Source organism: Lissotriton vulgaris, chromosome 3_1 (genome assembly GCF_964263255.1).
Source record: "Lissotriton vulgaris chromosome 3_1, aLisVul1.2, whole genome shotgun sequence".
NCBI classification, from domain to species: Eukaryota; Metazoa; Chordata; class Amphibia; order Caudata; family Salamandridae; genus Lissotriton; species Lissotriton vulgaris.
The window spans coordinates 1570507254-1570532200 of record NC_141689.1 but is presented as its reverse complement, the minus strand read 5'-3'; the positions used below and the strand labels follow the sequence as shown (position 1 = coordinate 1570532200).

Genomic DNA, 24947 nt, shown 5'->3' with positions numbered 1-24947 from the left:
TTTTCATTGGTTCATTTTACTTTTGTTAATTTAATGATGAAAAGCTTGGTCATATGACCTAAAAATTACGCTTTTTATTATTTTCGAACAATATTTTTTTTTCAAACATATGTTATAATATTCCAGGCTAATGTACTTTCCCGGAAAATTTACAACTGTCTTGCAAGTAAAATATATTCCTTTTTCGAGAAAAAGGGCGTTTCTTCCTTCCATGACGGAGCCGTTGAGTAAAAGAGATTCGGCCTGCTGTCTTAGTCGCCGATACGCCTGATTATCAGATTCTTATCGATCACTTTATGTTGCAGACATGAAAAACACAACTGCCCTTGACCATTTATCTTTACTGCGTTCCTACATATTATACCTTTTATCCGTCATGTAATTGGACTGCTTTATTTCACTTGCCTTTTACTGATTCGAAAACAGTCACTAAAAGTAAAAACTTTACAAATGAAAATACTACTACCGTGTTTTGTTTTAAAAACCTTTATTGTGAAAATGTCAGTATACAAATACGGGCCTATAACCACGTGGGCCGGCCACGGAGCAAACTGAAATCGTATATGATGAGGAGACATTTACACTGTAGAAGAACGTAACGAGCGGGCCATTAGGTGACAAGAACAAAGGTGTCTAACAGTTGCGGAATCGGTGGACGTACATTTTGTAATTAAAATACGACAGGGCCACTTACAATAACATTTTCTAGATATACATTTGCGGGCAAGGAGTTACGAGTCCCATTTATACCGGCGCCATTTTGGGCGAGGCCGGGCAGGTCCAAGATATAGTCAAAATGTCTCCACCAACCATCGGCCAGACCAGAACCCCTTTCGGCCCTTTATGCTACAAGATGGTGTCTTCCATTCAGAAAATATTGGTGGCAGCATTTTGAAAGGAAACAGAAACAGCCGTTCTCGAGTTTCACATTGTTACATTTAGGAAGAATGTTGAAGAGTAGTATGTGGAAAATCTGAAGCCATTTTTCTACAAACTCTCAATCAGACTTGGATGGAAAAAAAAAACCTGAAGAATGTACAAACTGAAAACCAATTTTTGTCTGTATAGCACCAACAGTAACGCTTGAGTCAGCTTTGTGTCAAGCCGCCATTTTCATTCAATCAATAGCGTCCCCCTGCACACATTCAGGGACCTGGTCGTGTCTTCAGATGAAACGCATTGTAGGAAAAGAAGCAGAAAAGAAAAGGCAAAAAGTTCCGCCGGACCTAGTGAAGCTGCAGCAGGTGCAAATAAGCTTCAGACAGTCTTCAACTTACTCTGATTCTTATAATAAACTTCAGATAGTCTTACAAGCACTGCTCAGAACTCTCAACTGAGGCACTCAACATCCAGGACTTGCCATTCGGATCTTAGCGCCTTGTATTTTTGTTTTGTTCTTGATGGAGGGGAAACAACAAAAAACAGGCATTGAAAACGGCTCAACTGGAGCAAAAAAAAAATTACTTCTTGGGTGCATTAGGGCATTTATGATTTTCGAATGCCGTATTCATCAGGTTGATGCTCATGTTGCCATAGGACAGCATAGCATTCACCTTCTTTGATCCAGGAGGGATGGAGAAAAACTGCCAGATGAAACTTGAAACTTGGCCATCCAGATCTCGGCGCGTTCGACTCACTGTACCGCAACAGTGACCGCAACTCAGCTGGACACGCCGTCTTTCGGCGCAGCATTGTAGGATGGCCACACCAGTGCGGCAATTTGCTAGACACCACCTCGGTGCCATCCGGATCTCGGCGCGTTCGAGTCACTGTACCGCAACAGTGACCGCAATTCAGCTGGACACGCCGTCTTTCGGCGCAGCATTGTAGGATGGCCACACCAGTGCGGCAATTTGCTGGACGCCACCTCGGTGCCATCCGGATCTCGGCGCGTTCGAGTCACTGTACCGCAACAGTGACCGCAATTCAGCTGGACACGCCGTCTTTCGGCGCAGCATTGTAGGATGGCCACACCAGTGCGGCAATTTGCTGGACACCACCTCGGTACCATCCGGATCTCGGCACGTTGTGCTGCCTTCGGCCTATTCGCACATCGGTCCGCTACTGACGCCGCCTCACGTGCCAACGGATTTTCTACGCTTTTTGTAGCCCTATGTCGCATAACAGGTCATGTGACTTGTTTATAAAACTTTTCATTGGTTCATTTTACTTTTGGTTTCCTAAAGATGGAAGGCTTGGTCATATGACCTAAAAATAACACTTTTCATTGGTTTAGAACATTTTTTTTTCCCAAACGATGAAAGCCCCACCTTGTTTCTGGATCATTCAGACTGAAGCTGGCGTCAGCATGAGAGCACCACCATCTCGTGGCTCCGTCGTGGTCATTCCGCGAGCAATCATGGCAGCCGCTCCCCACCGGAAGCCTGCGGGAGTCGGGGGCCCCCAAGACTTTTATACAATCTTCACGGCTGAGCGGACGCTTTTCGAGAATGGAGCCCAAGCCCTAGCAGGCAAGCGTCCGAGTTCCAAAGTGTCCCAGGGCCATTTCAGTGGACCAGGCCTAAAACCGAGGAGCTGTCCGCCATTTTAAGAGCCATGTGGCAGCCGCCTATCGCTGCACTGCAAGAGTGGGAGCAACTCAACAACATGGTGAGCGAGATGCTGTGGCCGCAAGAGCGAGCGCAACTCAGCTAGATGGCCGCCACCTGGGGAGGCCCGTTCACGCCGGCTCCCCCACGCCCCCCCCCCGAGCCGCCGCACGCCAATTTTCGGAGCAGCATTGTAGGATACCAAAACCAGTGCGGCAGTTTACTGGACATCACCTGGGTGCCTGTCGTACATGTTGTGTCAGCCATGTGACACTGGACACAGACCGCTACTGACGAGGCCTCCCCCCGCACCACCCGGGACGCCCCACGCTGTTTTTCTGTGCTGCATTGTAGGATCCCTAAACCAGTGCGGCACCCAGGCGACATCACCTGGGTGCCGTCCAGAACTCTGCACGTTGTGCTGCCTTGGGACTATTCGCACAACAGACCGCTACTGACGAGGCCTCCCCCCGCCCCACCCGGGACGCCCCACGCCAATTTTCGGAGCAGCATTGTAGGATCCCTAAACCAGTGCGGCACCCAGGCGACATCACCTGGGTGCCGTCCAGAACTCTGCACGTTGTGCTGCCTTGGGACTATTCGCACAAAAGACCGCTTCTAACCATTGTTGCTTTTTGTGTTGAGAAATGTTTAAATGTTTTTAGTTTTTGTTCCGTTTGTTAAAGTTAGTAGTTAATAAAGTTTTATAACCTTACTTTGTTGGAGTGTTATCTATTTTTTTAAAAACGGGTGAATGGGGCCTTGAATCGGGTTATTGTCATGTGTGGGCTTTGGAAGTGTGCTGCTGCAGGATCGGACATTTCAAACTCAAATGCACGTTCTTTTTCTTACCTTTCCGAAGCATGGAGCGCAATAGCAGGCAGAGAAAGGGTGATGCACGTGTTGAACACTACCTGACCTGGCAAGTTGCTGGCAGTGCCCCCCCGCCCGCTCCTGAAAGAGGGCACACACACACCGCCGCCCCGAGTACTTCACAAATCTTTAAAAGACCATGCGCTTGTTCATGAGGCTTAAATGGTTTATCACCTCTTCTAGAACCCCTGCATCGACCCTCTGACGTTTCATGGAAAAATTACCATGTAACACAATACCAAGCCCTGTCGGCTGAAACCCCCAAGGAATCGTGGGGCATATTATCAAGGGGGTTTATCTCCGCTTTTTTTGGCTTTAAAAGCCATGAAAGCGGAGATAAAATTATCTCCCTATTACCAAGCTGTCGCTAACACCAGTTAGTGACAGCTAAAAGGAGATAGCGACCATCTTGGGCCCCGCTTTGCATGTCAGTGATATTTATCACTAATGACATGCAAAGTGGCGTGCCAAGATGTTAGCGACTGGAAACAGTCCCTAACATCGCTACCTTCTATTACCAACTTTTGGAGATATTCGCGCTAAGCGCGAATATCTCCAAAATCTAACACCTGCCCTGAGCAGTTCTTAGCCATGTTATCCAATGGGAGGTGGATAACATGGCTAAGAGCATTAGGTCAATAATACATGAATATCGCTGACTTTTCTGCGATAATAGCAAGGTTTATCTGCGATAAAAATCGCCGATGTGCGGCGATAATTTTTGTCTCTAAACAAGTTAGAGACAAAAATTATCGCTAGTTGTTCGTAATATGCCCCCGGGTTTTTGCTTGCAGAAATCGGGAGGCGGGAGACTAGCACTGAAATCAGTAGTCACACGCCTGAATCAGGAGGATTGGCATGTCTGAATTCTCTACAGCTGGGGCCATAAACTACATCCGCAGGGTTAGGTGATATCCTGGGACCAGCCTGGCATCTAAAATGGCTGCCGTGCACGACAAAATTGTGGCATTCGAAAAAAAGGCAAGATGGCGCAGCCGCTGGAAGAGATGTATCAACATATATCAGCCTCCTCAGCCACCCTCAGGAAACATAGGGGATTAGGATACCTCTCCCGCACCCCCTTATACCTAGTAATTTAATTAACGAAGCACAAAATGGCGAATTCCCGTTTCGCTACCAGTTTGCGGCCCAGTTCGCGGCCCGTGAAGCAAATGGCGAATTCCCGTTTCGCTACCAGTTTGCGGCCCAGTTCGCGGCCCGTGAAGCGCTTCTACCGTGAAAAATCATTTTTTTTTTTATTTTCCCCACGGGACCCTTTAATAACCCCAACAACATTCCTAGGGGGTGAAGAGGGGGATACCTTGCCCCCTTTCATTAAATTCCCCCTTAGTTTTTCACCTTTTCTTCTCTCTCGATCCTACCGAGAGACAAGATGGCGGCCGCTCCGGACTGTCACGCAGCAAAAAAAAAAAAAAAGCTCATGCACAGCCGCTGGAAGAGATGTATCAACATATATCAGCCTCCTCAGCCACCCTCAGGAAACATAGGGGATTAGGATACGTCTCCCGCACCCACTTATAACTAGTAATTTAATTAACGAAGCTCAAAATGGCGAATTCCCGTTTCGCTACCAGTTCGCGGCCGCGCTTCTACCGTGAAAAATCATTTTTTTTTTATTTTCCCCACGGGACCCTTTAATAACCCCAACAACATTCCTAGGGGGTCAAGAGGGGGATACCTTGCCCCCTTTCATTAAATTCCCCTTTCGTTTTCCACCTCTTCTTCTCTCTCGATCCTACCGAGAGACAAGATGGCGTCCGCTCCGGACTGTTTAGAATGTTGACAGACACCGGAGAGCCAATCAGCTTTCTGCGCGCAAAGTTCCGATAAGCGAAAAGTAAGCGGACCGGATCGCTGCCCAGAGCGCTGTTACAGATATATATCTTGGTTTGAACGTTAATTTCTCAAAAACTACTGGAGCACATATATTGAGACCTAGCAAAGGCACATCGGGCTAACAGTCCCTACAATTTTGCCAAGTTTCGTGCAAATCCATTCAGCCGTTCGAGCTAAAAGTGAGTCCAACCGCCCTATGGAAAAATGAATGGGAAAAACGCGTTTTGGGACCCCCCTTTTTTCTCGGCCCCCCCTTGACGAAACCCCCCCAAATTTTCAGGGGCTGCTCAGAATCAAAATGTGCCATTTTCCTGAAAATTTCAGCCGATTCCGTCCACAAACGCCAAAGTTATTAGACATAGAATTTTCAAAAGTCCCATAGAGAAAAAATTCTAACTATATATACCTACTGGCGATAGCCAGTAGGTAATATATATATATATATATATATATATATATATATATATATATATATATATATATATATATATATATATATATATATATATAGGTAGATATATATACATATAGATATATATACATATAGATATATAGATAGATATATATATATATATATATATATTTTTTTTTAATACTTTATTATACATTAATTAACCTAATCTAAGGGAGATTATATCTCTATGGATAGATGCAACTGTAAAAGCAGGCAAAACAGTGGCAATTAAAGCAATTAATAAACAATTTATTTAAAAATTGCTAAATTGTTGATGGCATTCATTGAATTCAGAAATTAAATGACCAAATCGATTGTTGATAACTAAAGCCTCTTGTCTAGCCGCTCTCTAAATTTTCAAAGCATCAAAGTACCTATCAGAGATTCTTAGGTGACATCTATCCCGCATATCTTTAGCAGAATAACGGATTTATTTTCAGTTCCGCTCTGTGCTTTGAGAAGGTCGTTCGCTGTCTCTGTTCTGGTATTTCTTGAGCTGAGAAATGTGCAGTTAAGGGGTGCGACATCTCTAAGCAGATGAAGGTCTCCACTGTGGTGCGTCCACCCAAGACTCTGCTCTTGATTTCAAACAAGCCCTTGGCTTGTGTTTAATTGGACCACTGCGGCCCTTTATCATCTGATGGAGCGATGGGTGGATTCCTTCTCTCAATTCCTGTGGGTATGGCCACAGCAATCGGCTAATGCCCAAACTGTTATAAAGGATCTGCGAGTCTTTATCAGGACATACACAGTTGGCACGTTACATTCTGATCAGGGTCCGGTGTTTAACTCTTGGGCTTACATAGAGGAAGTTTTGGTGTGGCCCTTCGTTTCTCGTCTCCATACCACGTTGAGGGAAACGTGGTCGGGGAGAGGAAAAAACGGGACATAAGCAGTCTTTAACAGCAAGGGCAATAGGCTCTGGTCGCAGCTGGGTCCATCACCTATATAGGGTACAAAGAGTATTGGACAATAAGCCACAAATGTCTGTGGGTGGACTCAATAATGCCAGCACATTGGCAACAGAAACACAGTTTGACATCTATGAAAGTTTGGGTGTTTAACAGGAATTGAATGATTTCTGGGACAAACAAAGCATTGTGGACAAGAAGGAGTTTGAGCCATCTTACAGGGTGCCTGTTCCTGTCCTGGCTGTTGAAGGTACATAAACCGTACTTCTCCTTCACCTTGTTGGACACCAAGTCAAGGTTTACCTCTTTTGATCTGATCAAACCACACTATGTGGCCGATTCTCAACAGTAAGCCAATGGGACTCCTGGGTAGCTATCAATCTCCTCTCGCTGTCATACAGAAGGTTTAGATGGAAGCTTTCGTTACAAATAAAGCCTGCACTTGTCAATAAGAGATACTGATAAACAACAAGTATAAATGCCTTCTTTCCATTTCAAAAACAACTACCACTGTGCTGTCAACAAGTAAAGAAACACAGATTTCTATTCTGAATCCTGAAAAGAACAAGGTCTATGTCAATGTACCACAGATCGAATCTGCATCAAGTTCAACACAACCTGCTGTGCTGCCAAAGATAGACTGGACAGCGTCTGGATATTTCATCAACTTTGATTACTTCTCCTCTGATACTTCGGAGCTGCCTCCACCCCCACTGCCCCAGCAATTTAAATTAAAGGTGCATGTTTTCTACCTGTGCTACACAGTGGTAACAGTTTTGGATTACAATTGCATTCGTTTTACTGGTTCTCTGGAATGGTTTTGTAACTGTGTTCTTTCGCCTACTGAATGGACGTTTTGTCTTGGATTGCTCTGCAGTGCACATGGTTAATTTGATTCAGAAACTAGACACATCATCACACCACGAACAGAGAGACTTGTCCCTGGTGAACATTTCAGCTGTTCCAGTTCCAGATGGGATTGTACAGGACAAGGTATCATTTGATGTGTATGGTCCCACTGAACTGTTGCAAATTCCACATGTGTTTAAAATTTCCTTAAATGACATAATCACCCCCAGTGCTACTTCTGATGATTGGAACATTAATACAGTGTATGAAATGATAGAAGATCTAGAACATGCAACTGAGTTTTCTGCTAATGAACTCTATGATGGTACAGCTAATTTTGTGTTTTTTTCAACATAACGGTCATCATTTTTTACACAAGGCTAGTACACCTTGTGAAGTTTTTTACTTTACACAATGAGAATACTATCCTACACCACCAAGGGGTAGTTCAAAAGCATTTGCACAAAAGTTTGACTATTTTTCTGGTAATGAATCGTCTAACTCAGCCTCGTTTCATTATAGGATTGCACCATCAACTGCAAAGCAAAATATGTCAACTGACAGTAAGCTGGTTTATTCTGCTTCTTTCCTTTCCCAGCTCTTTGTACAAGGTTTTGACTGATATCATAGATATGACATCTATCTGAGGGACAAAAGATTGGCAGGTTTCAGGGATCTGAGGCTTTATTTAGGGTCTGTTTAATACCACAGCAGACGGTTTTCTTGAACAAAACTGTGCAACAGACAATTTGTCATGGTTTAGCCAAGATAAAAGATTTGAACACCATCACAGGTTCCCACTCTTACACAATTTGACAACTGCCAGCAGTTAACACTTTATGATGAAAACACTATTGACACTATGCTGCATAAGAGTAGACATAACTCTTCAGATCCTAATTGGAAGGGATGGTTAATATGGCCACTGGACACTGACAAATGTCTGAATAGATTACAGGGTAACAGCACGGGATTCACAGTCCATATGCCTGACATTTGGTACGTGCAGAATGTACATTCGGGGATGGTAACAACTTACAGTGTTGGGAAGTTGTGACTTGATTGGCTGAAAACCTCAACACTGTGCCACATAAAACAGCACTGTTCCTTTTATCTGATGTCATGGAACTATGAGACTTTCCATTGGGTCCTCGGAAACCACGTCAAAAACGCTTCCTTTATGCTGTCTATAATGAGCTATGGAAAACATCCCAACAAGAAGCTACTGAAAGGCTGCATGAGCTTGATAGGGTAGACAATGATATGACTATCTTGAATAGGCTACATTACAACGCATGCATTTACAACGCATGCCACTACAACATGGTCATTAGAACAACTGCGTTGTTACTCCACATATCATTATAACACAAGTCATTATGACTTGCTGTAGGGGGTGCTGGATTTTGGAATGGTATAATTTACCATTCCAACTCCAGTCCGTGCAACAGTAGGGAAGGTATTAGATATTCAATCCAACACCTTCTGCCCCCTACAGCAAGTCATTGTAATGACTTGCACTGTGATGCTATGGATGTAGCAATGCGGTAGTTGTAATTACAGCGTTTTAATGGCATGTGATGTATCAACATTGTTGTAGATGATGTTTACCGACTTTCTTGTCTTCTAGAATTTATTCTTATGGTAACATTGTCTCATCTACAATAGATGTGATGAAATAAGACTTGCCTGCGTTACAACATGGGCAGTCTCAGCTTGGGTCCATTCTATTTTTAGCTGGACACTACAAGCACTATGTTCTGGTGACAAATAAACATCACAAATCTGTTTCCACTTTTCTATCTTTCTGAACAACAGATAGCTATGGCATGGAAAGATGGTAATTTCACAATGTCACACATTAAAAAGCTAGAGATATAAAAGACTTTTCACTTTCAGTACTGTGTACAACACCATCAAGTGGCCAGATATGAAACGTTTGATGAAGGTTACACATATGAACAATGGGAACTTCCTTTCACATTGAAGTGTAGGAATAGGGAGACTAAAGTATTTTCTCAACGGCTCTGACTGCGAGAATGCGTTAAGTGGTCCCTAGAACGCAAGGACATTTCGTTGCACGGGACATACAAAGCATCTATACCAAACGTGTCTTGCTACTTGAAAGGGTCTCCGGCGGCTGTGACATGTCTGACTTTCAGATTGCTCTCGAATGGGATTGATTTGATTTTGAACAGTCAAGGTTGCTGTGCCATGAAACCATGGGCTGCCTATCTGGTGACCGTGTCTTTCATTGCTACATGTTCTATAAAAGTTTTGTTTCTGCTTGCCTGTGTAGTTAGGGGGGATACGCTGTGGATTTCAATTAATCTTACCAACGTGCACTTTGATGCCCTGAGCAAACTGAAAACCATATTATTCCAAAAAGATATAGCCTTACCTTCGGCCAAGGAGTTGTTTGATCTTCAGGTGACGCGTTTCTCTTCAGAGATACTGGTGCTTCTTTGTACTAAGGTCCCGCAACATTTTGGGGAGCTGGCCCATCATATTTTTAATATAATTAGTATGATTGGAATTGTGGATTTCTTCAAGAGTATTGGATGTGGGTTGGTCAGCACCTTCCAAACGGTGTTTGGTTTTATTCCATTCTTCATCCACTTCCTCCTCAGAAGCATCTGTGGGGGTCTTCTGCTGGTCCTCTTCCTAGTTGCTTGGATATTGCTTTTATTATTTTTGCTCCGCTGTGGATGTCACAGTTTGAGGTCAAATGGAGCTGGCACTGCCTCACATCCTGTTGTGACATGAACGCATGGTGCATTTCTTTGGCATACCTTTGCTTCAAGAACTGGATGAGCATTGGTTCCTGTCTTTCTAGCCTTTATGGTTTCATTGCGTTCAGCCTGTGTTCTGCTGTCTCACGTATGAGTGTGCCCTGGACTTGTGCTTAGGGTCACAATTGGTTGAATCTTCGGACATACACTTACTGTTAGACCAACTAAAGGCCCGTTTGTGCTGCTGTCCTTTGTGAATACCATTGCTTCTGGACGCATTATAATTGGGCTGTGTTTAAATTTCATATTTATTTAAAATTGCCTCATTTTAATGCTTTTATATTATAATATGTTTGCTTTCTTTATGCTTTGGGCCTCGAGTGCCCGATTTTAAAGCGATTTTTATCATATACACTATAAGCATGCTGACTTAGCGGGCGTCCATCCTTGCTGAAGCTTTCGCCCTGCAGCTGACTGACATCTCCACGAGGGGTGTCCATTATGTGACCATGTCTGGGTCCTACACTCTTACCCACCAGGTAAAGGGTTAAGATCACCCAGAAGGGGGTTTCTTGGCAGAACATACATTTACACCATAGACACGTATAGTAGGGTTTGCATCGTAGGAGTATGTTAGATTGTTACATCATTGTTGTATACCTGCATATATCTACTGAATTAACAAAATGGTGGAACTGTTTATTCTGTTCACTATTTTGACGCTCGCTATAACTTTCATCTGCTTCTGTCTATTTATCATTGCAACAAATATATTCTATACATGAATCACTTTGGTTCAATAAATAATGGGGAAAACATCCCTTTGTGCATTCTTTGTATATTTCTCTGAGTACGAGTGAGTACAAGTGACTGTGCAAAAAGTTCTAGGTTTGTCACCACGATCCCTGAGGGGTTTGAGTTGTTGCAAGAACTGTTTGGTTCCTGCCTAGATTTAGTGGGGCTAACTGTTGAACTGTGATCTAGGTGGTCCAAAGGACAACATATCCTGTGGGGGTTCACGGAATCAGTCTGGCACCATCCCCACAATGATGTCATCCACACATGCACAGTTTTTACTGATCAGTGGAAACTACACAACAAAGGCTTAATGCAAGAATTGGGACTGGGGCTAGAAGACAAGTTCATCCAAGTGGTGAAGCGTCCTTGATCGCCACCAAATTCAGCTTTGTTCTTCTCACACCTTTTAGTGACAAGATTGAAGGCTACAGCAGGAGCTCAAAGTTAGTAAATAAGATGTTTCTTCCCTCCTTCCTTGTCCAGCTGGAAAAAAGTGAATCCAAAAAACGAACATAGTGTCAAGGTAAAACTTTTAGCAATGGGACCTGCAAGGTTTATTCGAAACTCACTGAAACACAGTAGGCCTGGAAATGAGTCTGGGTCTCAGACTAACATGATTATTGGTTGCCACTGCACAGTTTCCATCCATTTCATGTCATTTTGCTTAATAATTATTTCTTGATTTTACTTAGTCTCAAAAACTTTTGTATTGTGTTTTTAAATGTAATGTTGTTTGTTACTTCTTGTAACAGAGATCAACTTTTAATGTACGATTTGGATGGTCCAATATTTTTATCACGTGTATTGTTTTTTTGTTTAATCTGATTTTAACTGAGTCCATGTTTGTTGTACATATATTAACCATTTTACACTATTTTTTAAATTATTGTATCTAAGTTTTACATCCAAACATGAGTTTTTATTATATGTAACATGCTTTTATGACATGATTTGTCAAGTAAAGCTTATTGGATTGGCTACTTCTTGTAACTATCACACATTTCTCTGAGGATTTGCCTGCTGCTTCTGCCGTAGATACTAGAGACGAGCATAGTTTTCTCAGTGAACTCTGTTGTAACCTACCATGAAGGCATTTCAATGGGTCAGTAGGGTCATCCCCTCCCAATTTACCAATCTGCTTTCTGACAACATATAAATTGCCTATGATGGCTACAGATCAAACATAAGGTAAATGGTGGAATGTACCTACTGCTTTTCTTTGGCCCTGGAAATTGCTGATGTGCCGTTAACATTTTTCTGCCAATGGACTACTTTTTGAGGTGGGTGAACTTGCAAAATAATACTTCATTCATTTGTTTGCAAACTACACCCAAAGGTTGTCAAAGCAATAACACAAGAACAGTAACAAGTATGTAAGCACAATTGGATTTGCTACATTTTGTAGAAAATGTCAAGTTACAATTAGGCAAAATTAGTATCTTCAAAGAGTTCAAATGTAAGGTTATCAGGTCCAAAAACTATTTGGAAATGGGCATCCATATCCACAGGGGCCTATATACAAACTACATTTTGTGGTATATTAAGCAGTATTGTCAAAGTGCAATAGTACTACTAAACATACTACAAAATGCTATTACCTACCATGAATGTGCAGAGATCTTAGCCCCAACAGTGGAAATCTCTGCACCCATTGGCATACATTTTAGTAGTAAATGTGGGAAGGAAAGAGGAGCGTGGTGGGATAATGGGGAGTACCTATTGCCAAAGAGGAGGGGGTGTTGGTAGGAGTAGGGAGAGGTTAAGGGAGGGCTACTAAGGGGTTGCTGGAGGGTTTAAGGAGGGACATGCACTCACTCAGAACTCAGAGCTGGAGTAAATCCAGTCAGGGCTGGACTGGCAACCCAAAGCAGCCCTGGTAGTTTTGTCAGACCAGCCCCCCAGGGGAGGGGGAATGCAAGTGTGAAGCACTGTCGCTTTTGTTACTGGTGTGTCGATATTGCAGCACCACAGAAAAACCAGCCCCCAGTAACAAAACCAGCCCCCACCCTACCAGCCTCCCAGGGAAACGCATGATGCCCGCTCTGAATTCAGAAACCCATATGGCCAACCACTGGTTCAGTAACACTCTCCCATAGAAACTAATCAAAACAGGGACTTCAATAAAAGCCTATGTATCAAGAAAGATGGACTAGGCTGTTCCTGGTAAGGGTTAGTGTTAGTGTGATGGTCACAAGGATGTGGGGACGTGGTGGTTGACATTTGCAAGCCTACCACTGCGTATCAATTGTGTTGGATTTAATGGCCTCACACACCTTTGCAGGTGTCATGCTTCATCATAGGCAGTGCTCCTCGTCGGGTAGACGGTGCAATCCCCAACGGGCAACACCTCAAAGAGGGGCTCTTTGGCGGAGATCTTTTTATCCAACTGCCTGAGGGTGAAGTGCGGGTGTGGGGCCAAGGGGTTGTAGACAGAACAGTGAATTAAAATGAAGAAAAGGGTACCAGAAACAACTTTATTAGGGCGGTCCCTTGCTTCAATTAAAAACGGAAGATAGTCTGGGTCACGAGTGCTATCACGAGTGCTATCATTAAAAGTAGGATCAGAACCAACTTTTTGAGGCTGGAACTGTAAAATGGCAATTGGCTTACTATATTTGCGGAAGGTTTATTTTATATACAGTGCTTGGATTATGTGCACTTATGGAATGAAAAGAATGATGGAGCTCCAGCACAATCTACCTGGAGCATGTGGCTGTTGCCAACTGCAAGTTAACCTATGATGGGAGCACCACAAGAACTTTGAAGTACAGGATACAGGAACATGTTAGGGAAATAGAGAATGTGGATGCACGTTATCTCTTGGATCTTCATGTAAAACAAAAACATCCACAACAAGAAAATGTCACTTCTAATGGCATACCAGTAATTGCTTGCAACCCTAGGGGTGGAGACAAGAAACTGAATTTCGGACAGGCTGAGGAAAGATGGATTTGTCATTTACGTAGTGTGGAAATGGGTCTTAATAAAAAAAGAAACTGCATTACTTTTTATAACCCTCTAATATTGATGCAAGTCCATTTGGCTTATTTATTTGAGAATAGTAACCCATATTTGCATAGTACTTTACAGTCACCTTTCAATCTTGGAAGTGCTTTTATATTGTGCACAGTTTATTGGACATATGAAGCTACTCTAACCATGAGATTGTCATAAATAAGATATCAACGATTAGTGATATGGTATTGGCTGCAATTAGTGGATATAGACTTAGAGAGAGGTAAACCTATATATCTTGCATGTATTCTTTTTTTCCCATTATGTGATCTGGATGATAAAATCGGCCCTCAGGAGAACATACTATACAGTCACAATAGTTTGGCAATTAGGCCATAAAGGATTAATAATAGGGTATTGATGACCATGAGTGGGTACAGACTTAGAGAGCGGTACAGTTACAAATGTGGAATTTGTTTATTTTTGTTCCATGATGTGAGTTGGAAGATGAAACCTCCCATTTGGAGGATATACTATATGACTAATAGCTCCCTCAAAAATGATTTCCAAATGACAATCCGTATATCAATGTGCCGCACAAGAATGAATATATCTAACAATAGAGTATCACTCATTTGGCTATAGTCTAACAGAGGGGCTGTGCAAAATGTCCCCATAAATAGGAGAGAAGAAACAGGAGCCAGGAGGGGTGAAGGCTGGCACAGGGAGCCAGTGAAACCAGCTTCCTCAAAGTGTCCCCTTCTAGGGCGAGGAGACCTGCTGGGAATGATTTTGGTGGCAAGATCTTGTCAACTGGAGTAAAACTAGCCCATGATTGTTCAAATCATCACAATGGGGCCCAAGTTGTGTTGTTAGAAGATATGACCTTTGACCCCAAAACAAAGGAATGGAACACCTGGCTCACCCCTGTATTTTAAAGAAATACTCCCAGGTTGGGCCAGAGCCCGGCGCAAGATTCAATAATTATTTTTTGGGTCAGGGAGGGAGTATGCGTGGATTTGGCCCATTCCCTCTACTGATCATGATTACACCCACCCCGTGCTTGTGCTACTTAACTCAGGTGGGAGATGAAGCCTTCCAAAACCCAATAGTAATGGTTTGAGCAGCCCTCCTGATCTCAGCAAGGCTACAAACCATGAGAAAGACCTAGGTCATGGAGCACGCGCATGATCAGTGTTTGCCGATTACCAAAAATGTAACCAAGAATTCAGATATCACTGTTACTGGAGCACTCGGCCAGGGATACGTGCCCATTAATGTGTAAGGAACTTTTCTGTCCCAACAGCCTGTCAGTTATTCCTATATATACAAAATACATGGTCATGAAAGCAAAAGAAAATGAAGTGCTTTCAGGTGAATGTGTTTGAAAGAAGGTGGAGTGAAAGAGATGCAAGAAAGTAAGAGCAACAGAAGTAAAAAGAGATTGCAAAAGAGAAAAGAGACACAGTGTAAAATGTTTAGATGAAAAAGGTGTGGAGTAAAAGTGTCTTGTAGGTGCTGCAGAGAAAACTGGTGTGAAGGGAAGATCTGGAGTTTGAGATCCTCTACCCATACCACAGACCTCAGTAATGCTTAAGTTAGTCTCATTTTCAGAATTCAAATATTTTCATTTGCTGATTTGTTAAAATATCACTGTCATGGGAGACGCGCGAGCTCGTCAATCAAGATGGCCGCCGCAGTGTGAGCTCCGGTTTTCGTCAGCCCTTTCTCTTCGAAAACGATGATTTTCATGTCAAAAATTAGCATTTAAGGAGGGCGCTTGCTTAATCATCTGGTCTCCTACCTGTATGCCAATTTTGGGGCGATTTGGAGCGTTAGAAGCCTGTTTCTCAGCCTCCTGGTTCCTGCTCCCAGCTGCATCTTGAGATACTGCCTGTATTGTGAGGCCAGGGGGCGGAGTGCTTCTTAGGAAAGGGCCTGGCTTGGGCCTAGCCACGCCCACAGTCCAATTTAGCTGCTGCACCAGTGCTTTTTCAGTGTTTCACGCTGTTTTTCTGCTCTCTTTCGCTTATTGAAGGATATTTGAGTGCTATATTGCACTTTTCAGCCTCATTTTTGTCAATTTATGGAATTTTTTACCTCACAATGGAAAATAAAATTCCAGTTAATAATAAAAGGAGACAGCAAGTCTCCCCTCCTCCAGTTAAATCTGAGGTGGTGGAGTCATCTGAACCCTCTTTTGCTTTAATTCTAGAGGAAATTAAGGCTTTACGCATTAACACTGGCGTTATTGCCTCTGATATTAAATCTGTGCGCAAAGATATGGCTTCTATGTCCATGAAAATTTCAGATAATTCTATCAAGATACAGGATAATAAGAGTAAAGTGGATTCTTTTACTCCTCTTGTGGCTCAAATTCATCCAATGCATGTTCATCTTCTGGAATTGGAAAATCGCAATAGGCAATATAACCTTCGTATTTTTAATTTGCCTGAAGATGTTGAGGGATCTGATTGTCGATCGTACTTGGAATGTTTGCTTCCTGGTCTTTTGAACCTCAAGTTTCCGGAAAAATTTGAAGTGGATAAAGCCCATAGAATCCCTTCTCATTGTAACCCTCGTCACACTAAACCCAGGCAAATGATATTTAAGGTTTTGCGTCATCACCATCTAGTTTTGATTCGGAAAGCTGCAAGAGACATTCCCTCACTTTTGGTAAATGGTCCAAAAAAATGTATCCATCAAGACTTTGCCAAAGAGACAGTTGCTATCCGCAAAGAATTTTCTGCATGTCGTCCGCAACTCAGGAGCCTTGGTTTCAAATATGGCCTGTTTGATCCTTCTACTATGCGCATCTGGAAGGATACCTTTTCCAAATCTTTTCAACGTCCTGAGGATCTGAGGCAATTCCTTGACCAACAATCTCCTCCTTCAATGGATACTCATGACCCTCATGACCCTAACACTTGACTTTGGCTAGTTAGAACTTTATTGCCACTTTTTTGATTTTCTTTATATTTTTCTGGGCTCCAACGGTTTTGGCCATGCTTGTGGAACGTGTGTGCGTTTCTATGTTTCTATTTATGTTCCTTGTTTGTTCTTTTCTCCATATTTTCTTTTCCTCCTCTTCTGTTCCTACTTACGGAGTTGCTGTTTTAATCCATCTTTTCTGTTTGTTTTTGCTGAGCTCTTCTTGTTCTAATGCTTTTTTCCTTTTTCTTGTTTCTTTTACCTTCCATAATGGCTGCTGTTCATTATGTTAAAATTGTTTCTTTTAATGTAAAAGGTTTAAGACACCCAGTTATGTAAATAACATCATGTGTGTAAATTACATGAAATCATAGGGGGACCTTAGGGTTTCATGCTAACCCTAGGCCTTGAGCTGCACCTTGGCATCTTTGTATGAGCACGTCAACTTAATTCTCTGCACACTAATTCGTGAATGAAACGTTTCCTTTTGGACTCTTTCACTTTTCCTTTACAGCATTATTCTGATACACGTGTCCTGATTCGGTTTAATGCATGCCGGCAAATATCAGCTTTCACCCCGCTTTTTTCAGTTTCATCCAGCGCACACTGTCAACACCCTTTCACCACGGATGTCCCAAGCATGGCACAGAACACCCCGGGACTAGCATGAAACCCTAAGGTCACCCTATGATTTCATGTAATTTACACACATGATGTTATTTACAGACATGATGTAGCATACGCTGATGAGTACGTTATTTTGCTTTTTCTTTATAGTGCTCCTTGACAAAGAGCCAATCGGCTCGAAATGCATCGGAGCTCGTATGTCTAACTTGGATGTTACCATTGATGGTGAAATTGGAAAACTAATATGATTACTGAATCACTGAGAATACATCAGTTTGAAGAATATGTTAAATAAACTGTGGATTTTTTGAACTTTGAATTAATATCAATTGGAATTGATTGTCTTTTGACAAACGAACCATTACAAAGTGCCCACATGCAGGGATGCATTTACACTTGAGGTAATGCACTCATCCCCTCATTAATTACTTGGGGTACCCGGACAGTTACGTCACCTGCTGGTGCACCTGAAAATTTTCCGAACTAAAAAGGGTTCTACTTATAACTTCCATTATCAGCTAGGTTGTGCGCCGTGCCTACATCTTTTCTTGCATTTACGAACTTGTAGATAAGCCTCTGAGGGCAGTTTAGGCCCAGCAATTTTTGCTTTAATAATTGCTTTATTAACCTTCCTGTTTCCTCAAATTTGCTTAAAAATGCACCGTTTGTCCACTCTTTTTTTCAAAATGTTCTTGGGGGAGAACCCCCAACCCCCCCCGTAGGTTATTTGAGCTTGCGCGCTACGCACGCTGTCCGCGGTACAGTACGACAATAATGTTATGCCCTACCACTTTCAAATGTCACCAGCCACCACTGGAAAAATAAAAAGGCAGAATAATAAATGAGCTAAAGGGGTAGGGTTTGCTGAACAAAGAATTAGTTAAGAAATTGAACATGACGGCATGAGGTGATGACAACTCCCCTGCACCATCACAGTCCATGATTTACTGATATTTGCAACTTTTAAGGGTGGGACATGAAGAAATGAAGACTATAATTAGGGTGACCAAAAGATTAGATTAGCTAAGTGCTGCTTAATGCTGCTGGAAATTGCTGTTTTGCTGAGAGAGGTGAGGGTGAGAGCTGCTGCTGCTGAAAAGAAGAACAGACAGGAAATATTCATTCCTGAATGACATACTGATTAGATTGAAGATTCCGGAAGAATATCGAGGAGGGAGAGAGCGGAAGAGAGGGATGCATCCCGGTACGTCGGGTCTATAGAGAAGTTAAGTAAGTATTGCTCTGTCCTGATCCTGTCCTATAGTCTTTGTCTCCTGAATTCCTAATCAGGAGACCTCCACCAGTCCTTTTGGCCAGAGGGTTGGGTTGCCCGTTTCACCATTGGGTAATCATTATTCTGCCTTACATTTGCATATCTTTTGCAAATGTGTGATTTATTATACCTTATGTCTCTTCATCTATCCACTCCTACTGCATTGCATTGAATTGTTGAATGAGTCTGTGATTTGAATCTATTTGATAAATTAATTTTTCTCTCCCATGAAAGTTGATGGACTTTACACTGTGAATCTGTACAAATGAGCGTTCGCTTTGACTGAAATATTAGATAAAATTAATTTAATATTACCCAGAGTCTGTGGTTATTTCATTAAGATTTGTAAGTTAGTGTGTGAGTTTTAATATCACCATCAACTATTCAAATAATGGTCCATTGGCCAAAGGAAGAGTGTTGATCTGTGAAGATTAGTTAGACATTGATTAATCAAGATCAAAGTGAAGATTAGTTAGACATTGATTAATCAAGATCAAAGTGAATATAAAACTTGACCTCCAGCGGAACAGCCAGGAAAACTTGAATGTGTATATGGGCCCATTTGGATATCTTGTTGATTGCGAAGTGTTAATCCCTGGCCTTCCGCTGGATCACCATCTCCCACAGTCTGTCACTCCCAGTGTCTGCAGATTCTGTAGTCAATCGCTGTGTCTCTCTGTGTCTTCCAGTGTCTCTGATTCACTGGGTCTGCATCTCCCATCTGTCTGCAACTCCCAAGGTCTGTCTTTCCCAGTGTTTGCGGGTTCTGTAGTCCATCACTGTCACTATGTCTTAGCATATGGCTCCCAGTGTTTGTGATTACCATGTGCCTGTCTCTCCAATGTGCATCACCTTTTCAGACTGGTCCCTTACGACTAGGGCTGAGATGGAAAGACACAAGCCCACTGTTTTATCCTATTGCCAACTAACAGTGAAGCAAGGAATGGAACCTTATTTGAGGGTCATGCATAATGCCCAGGACCGGTACCATATGACCCGATTCAGACTAAATATGCTTCACCATTTACTTGCGGTCCCTGCGGGATTCACTCTTACAGTGGAGGCGAAGGGTACCTGCGGCTGCGACACTAGGTCTCCGCAGGATACCCTTCACTTTGTTTTGTTATGCCCCTTTTACTCTGTCCCTAGACGTAAGTTTTTAGTAGGGATCCTGAAAGAAACGAAACTCAGACAAGCAAAAAGGCCTTGAGATTTCTTCAGGAAGCCGCAGATGCCCACACGTTGCTTTGCATTACAAGCTTTATCCGGGTTACACTGAGGCTAAGGAATACTAGAGAATTAAATGATTTTAATGCTCCCTAATTACGTAAAGTAAATTCCTCTTTTCCCTATTCTTATGAAATGTGTTTTTTAGCTAAATTTTAACCTTTTTAAAATTTTGTATTTAAATATATGTGTGTATATTGTGTATGTGCTTTTATGGTGTCTTTTTAAGTGCCGAATAAAGATTTATAATTGAATTGAAATTGCATCGCCTATGTGTCTGCATCTCCCAAGGTCTGGCTCTTGGTTCTGTGGCCCGTCTCTCTGTCTTGTAGTGTCTCCCAGTGTCTGTCATTTACATGTGACTGTCTCTCCCATGTACCTGTATCTCCCTGTGTCTGCGGGGTCTGTGGTCCATCACTGTGTCTCTACATACCACTCCAAAACACAAAATACCATTCCACATAATTCAACCCACAAAATGTCACTAAACACCCTATACATACACTCCATAAAACATGGGTAAAAGACATTGGGGCAGATGTATCAAAGGGTTTTACCCATTCTAAGTCTATGGGAAAATGTGTTGGTACATATAGCCCATTGTCATTTAAAACGCAACTAACTCTAATTCAAGCAAATGCGAGGCCGATTACAGTGCAAATGCTTTTATATATATATATATATATATATATATATATATATATATATGCGGGCACCCAGCTGGTGTTTAGGCTCCCGCAGAAATATTAACTCTGGCTTCCTTTAGTGAAAATCCTGCTTCAAGTACCCAGCTGGTGTTTAGGCTCCCGCAGAAATATTAACTCTGGCTTCCTTTAGTGAAAATCCTGCTTCAAGTGTTGCCACGCACTAAAGTGATGTATGGGGTGCACAAACTTCTTAGAATTGGGTTCACTAAGACGGAAATCTTACTGACATCTGAATCTCTCCTCATGGTAAACGTTATCTGACCAAAGCCTCACCCCAACAAAGGTAATGTGGAATCCAGACATCAAGATTCAATCAGACACCAGAAACACAAGTGGCCAAGGTGCCTAAATCATGTTTCCATTAGAAGTACTAAAGAAAAGCGGACATTTTCTGACAAAAGGGCATATTGGCTCTTATTGCCGTGGATCACTTGAGAGACACATCGTCCCGAAGGACGAGCTCGCTCTCATAGACCTTGAGCAGGAAAGGTGTACTTTTGAAGGGACATGCCTCCTCTCCTCTTGCCCTGCACCTGGCTGGAGGGCCACTCATCATTGGGTCGCTATTGTGATTTCACTGGCGGCGCCTGTCACCGGCGGCCTTGGAGCGGCGCCTCTTTCATTGGGTAGGGGTGTGTGACGCACCCCCGGAGTCCGCCGAGTAACTGTAGTCTGTCGCCCTCTGCCGCCCCTTCCCTTCCCGGTCGGCATTCTGAGGTGACGTCACCTCAGAATGAGTCAATCCTGCCCGCGCTGCCGTCCAGCTCAATTAGTACTGCGAAGCAACCACATGGGGAGAGAGGCTGGACCGCCCAACGGTGGTGACCTCACTATGGGGAGGGGGTGGAGGGGGAAATAAGGCAGGCACGCGCTCGCCGTCTGTTTGGGGGGCGTGCACGAGGCCGCATACAGTAGGCGCAGGCCGCTCGGATAAGAGTTTTGAGTCGCGGCGTGACGTAGCATTGCGTAGCTGAAGCTGAACAGGGAAGAGGAGGGGAGGGTGGAGCCGGGCTCAGTGCCCAGCACGGCAATTGGTAAACGCAAAAGGGGGCGTGGCTTGCGCGCGCCGGCGGCCGGATTGGGCAGAGGAACCGACGTGATCCTGGGGGGTACCGTGTCAGTTGGTGCGCGAGCCGGGAGGGATCTGTGTCAGCGGCTGGAGCAGGTGCTGCAGCGGGTCCGGCCCTCGGAGGGACAGGAGGCACATCCATCGGCTCACTCTTGACACAAGCCGCGAAGCAGCATAGACCGGTATCCCTCCGTCACCAGAACCTTCCCACAGCACCCTATACGCCATGCCGGTGCTGGAGCTGGCACTGCAGGGGCTCGCCCTCTTCGGACTGGTTCTCTTCTTCGTGTTGTGGTTCATGCACTTCTTGTCCATCATCTACACGTAAGTGACGCTTGAATGGGGGCGGGTGAGGAGGTAGAAACGACCCTTGGGGCCGTCATGTCTCTGAGACCGTTTCACATGGAGGCGGCAGGGTAAAGGTGTGTGTGCTGCTGGAGTTTGGGGCTGCCCGGATCTACGTCAGATCCTCACGAGAGCGGCACTCCTGGATCAACGACTTGGGGGCACTAACGCTGCAGCACCAAACCCACCAGTGTCCGTCTGTGCAACGACAGCCAGCCACACCCCCGGGAAATGGCACTAGTCAGCTGATCGCCCCTCCCCTTAGCTGTAAAGGTGTGCCTGGCGCTAACACATTCCAGCCAGTCCCGCCAATGGCGTAAGTCCATCCGGTTCTGCTGTTTATGTGTGTCTGATACTTGGATTCAAACAGTTTTAATTGGAATAGGAAATGTAGGAGATTGCATAGAAAGCCATACTGGATTAAGTGCACTCACAGGACGTGGGAAATACCGTGATCTTTGCACGTGGTGCTTTATTTGTCTTCATTCTGTTGCTGCTGGTAGCCCAGCGAGTCAGTGCTCATGGCCCCTGCATGCCCCCGACCAAGAATGCAGTTGATTTGTGACACATGTCTAGGAATGTCTCTTATCTTCGGGACAAGCGAACCATAGATGGTTCTAACCGTTAAAGCTGTATCAAATCTCTCCCTCAAGCTCACTGTCTCGATGCTGATGCTGCCTTTGGGTTTACTTTCCTCTGATGTGGTGCGTTTGTGTCTGTCTGCAGATATTTGTCATGTGAGTCCAGCAGATCACAGCTCTAGGCTGTGCTTGTTTTCCCAGATGTAGTATGCTTGCTTTGCACAACCTGCATCTGCTTCTCTGTGGTGTTATTTTACTTGAGAATACTATAGCGCTATATTACCATTATTATGATCTTGAAGCGCTGTCTGGCTAGGTACATTCAAGTCCCGCTTTCGATGATTCAGTCACTTATTTCAAGAATACTGCTGCAGTTAATATTTCGCATATATGTTTGACTATTTTACGGCTTGGTGTGTGTGATCAGAGATAGATACCTATTCTGCTGTCGTCCATCTAAAAGACCGAGCACCCCCATCAGCAACGAAACGCTGAAGATCTCAGCCAACCCTGCCAAGATCTGGAAGTTTTACACAGTTCATTGCAGCTGATGCATCAATACACAGGGGTAGATTAATGGCCTTATGGTGAGAGCCTGTGTGCGACCGGGAGAGGCTGTCTCCCCTCCCCCAACCCACTCCAAGAGCATGACTGTGCTTCTTGTCAAGCAGCTGCCTCTCCATTGACTTGTCTACTCCGCTGAACGCATGCTTTCCAGGTTAATTACTGCCCCGTCGTTTAAAAAGCAGACATCTCATCTACGGAGGATCATCTTCCATATTCAATCTAGTCAGTTTCTCTCAGGCCTGGTTTCTTTCACGCCTTTTTTTTGAAGTGGGTTACAAAGTTTTATAATTCGTCAACAATGAAGCACCTTGAGTCGTTCATAGATGTGCACACACACGGTTACATATGTGAGGATTTGCGAAAGTTAAACAAATAATTTGATGGCAGCATCAGCACCAAACACACAAAAACTGACATTTTACAGCCTTGATGTTCACTTGGAGATCGTGTGTGTATTTGCATCCTTACCGGTACAGCACTGTCTTTGATGTGGATCTGACCCAGGCTTTATTGAATGAAATTACTGCTTTCATCGCGCAGGAGTCTTGTTTCATGCACCCATTGTCAGTTCCATGGAATACAAAATTTTCACTCTCCAGTCAGCCCCTCCATCTGCTGTTTGCAAGGTCATTTTTCGAATGATGAAGGTTGCCACAGTGTACAGTGTTTGCCCTTTTGTGGGTTTAGGGTCTTTATTTTGCGCGATGCTATACTATTACTATTTTGAAGGCAGACTGTTCTTTATGGTGAAATTTCAGAAGATGTTTGAAAAAGTATTTATTGTTAACCGGTATATCACGACCTTGGATTAATTGTTTTGTTCGAACCATTAATGCCACCAGAAAGAGTAGGAGGGAATCAAAAACACTTCCTAGTTCTAATTTACAGCCTATGTGGATTTAAGAGTCTAATTTGGATACCTGACAATAACTGTCCAAGAGTCTGCATGGTCACCCAGATGACCAGCACTGCAGTGTCCTTAGCAGACACTATGGTGTAGTACTCAAATTGACGTTGAATGCAGTGTTTATCTTAAGGAGCATGCAGTGGGCCTCGTTGAGAGGGAAAAGTAAAAGCATAAATGTCGTCTTTGATTTGTATTGTAGAATTTCATGTGCATCATCACTGTTTTTCGCTGCAGTAGGCATCTTGTCAAATCAGGCATGAAATTAGCATCGACACTGTCGAATCCGCATAGGAATAGTGTGCTTTCTGGAGATGCGCGCTGAAAGATTTTGGAATCTTAGCAACAGCAACCGCATGGTTTCGAGCCGCAGCGACAATAAGCACACGAGCTGTCTTCAACAAAAGCTGAATAGAAAGGAGCCGATTTGCTCGAATGGGAGAAACAGGCCTTGTTTATTTGAGGCTTTTGGACTTCATCCAAGAGGAATGAGACATAAGGTTTTCTGAAACCGCTCTGAGTGGATGAAGTGAGAGGCCAGAGCAGTACAATCGGGCCTTGTCTTGATGCGCTTCACAGAGGATCAGCAAGCATGCTTTGAAAATTGCCAGGGCCACTAGTTTGATACGATTCGTCTGATGCAGCACTTTACCCATAACCTTGAATTTGCCACCCAATCCATCATCTGCTGCATATTCTACAGATTTTACCCCCAAACATGTTTCTACTCAAACAGAT

General features: G+C 43.5%; 1 protein-coding gene across 1 annotated transcript in view; it reads left to right on the top strand.

Moving 5' to 3' along the window:
• Nucleotides 1-21781: 21781 nt before the first annotated feature.
• Nucleotides 21782-24947, top strand: part of UGCG (UDP-glucose ceramide glucosyltransferase) — a 116431-nt gene continuing 113265 nt past the window's right edge. Inside the window, exon 1 of the mRNA XM_086962063.1 lies at nt 21782-22136. Coding sequence (XP_086818189.1) covers nt 22039-22136 — 98 coding nt within the window. The 5' untranslated portion in view covers nt 21782-22038. The remainder of the gene's footprint in view (nt 22137-24947) is intronic.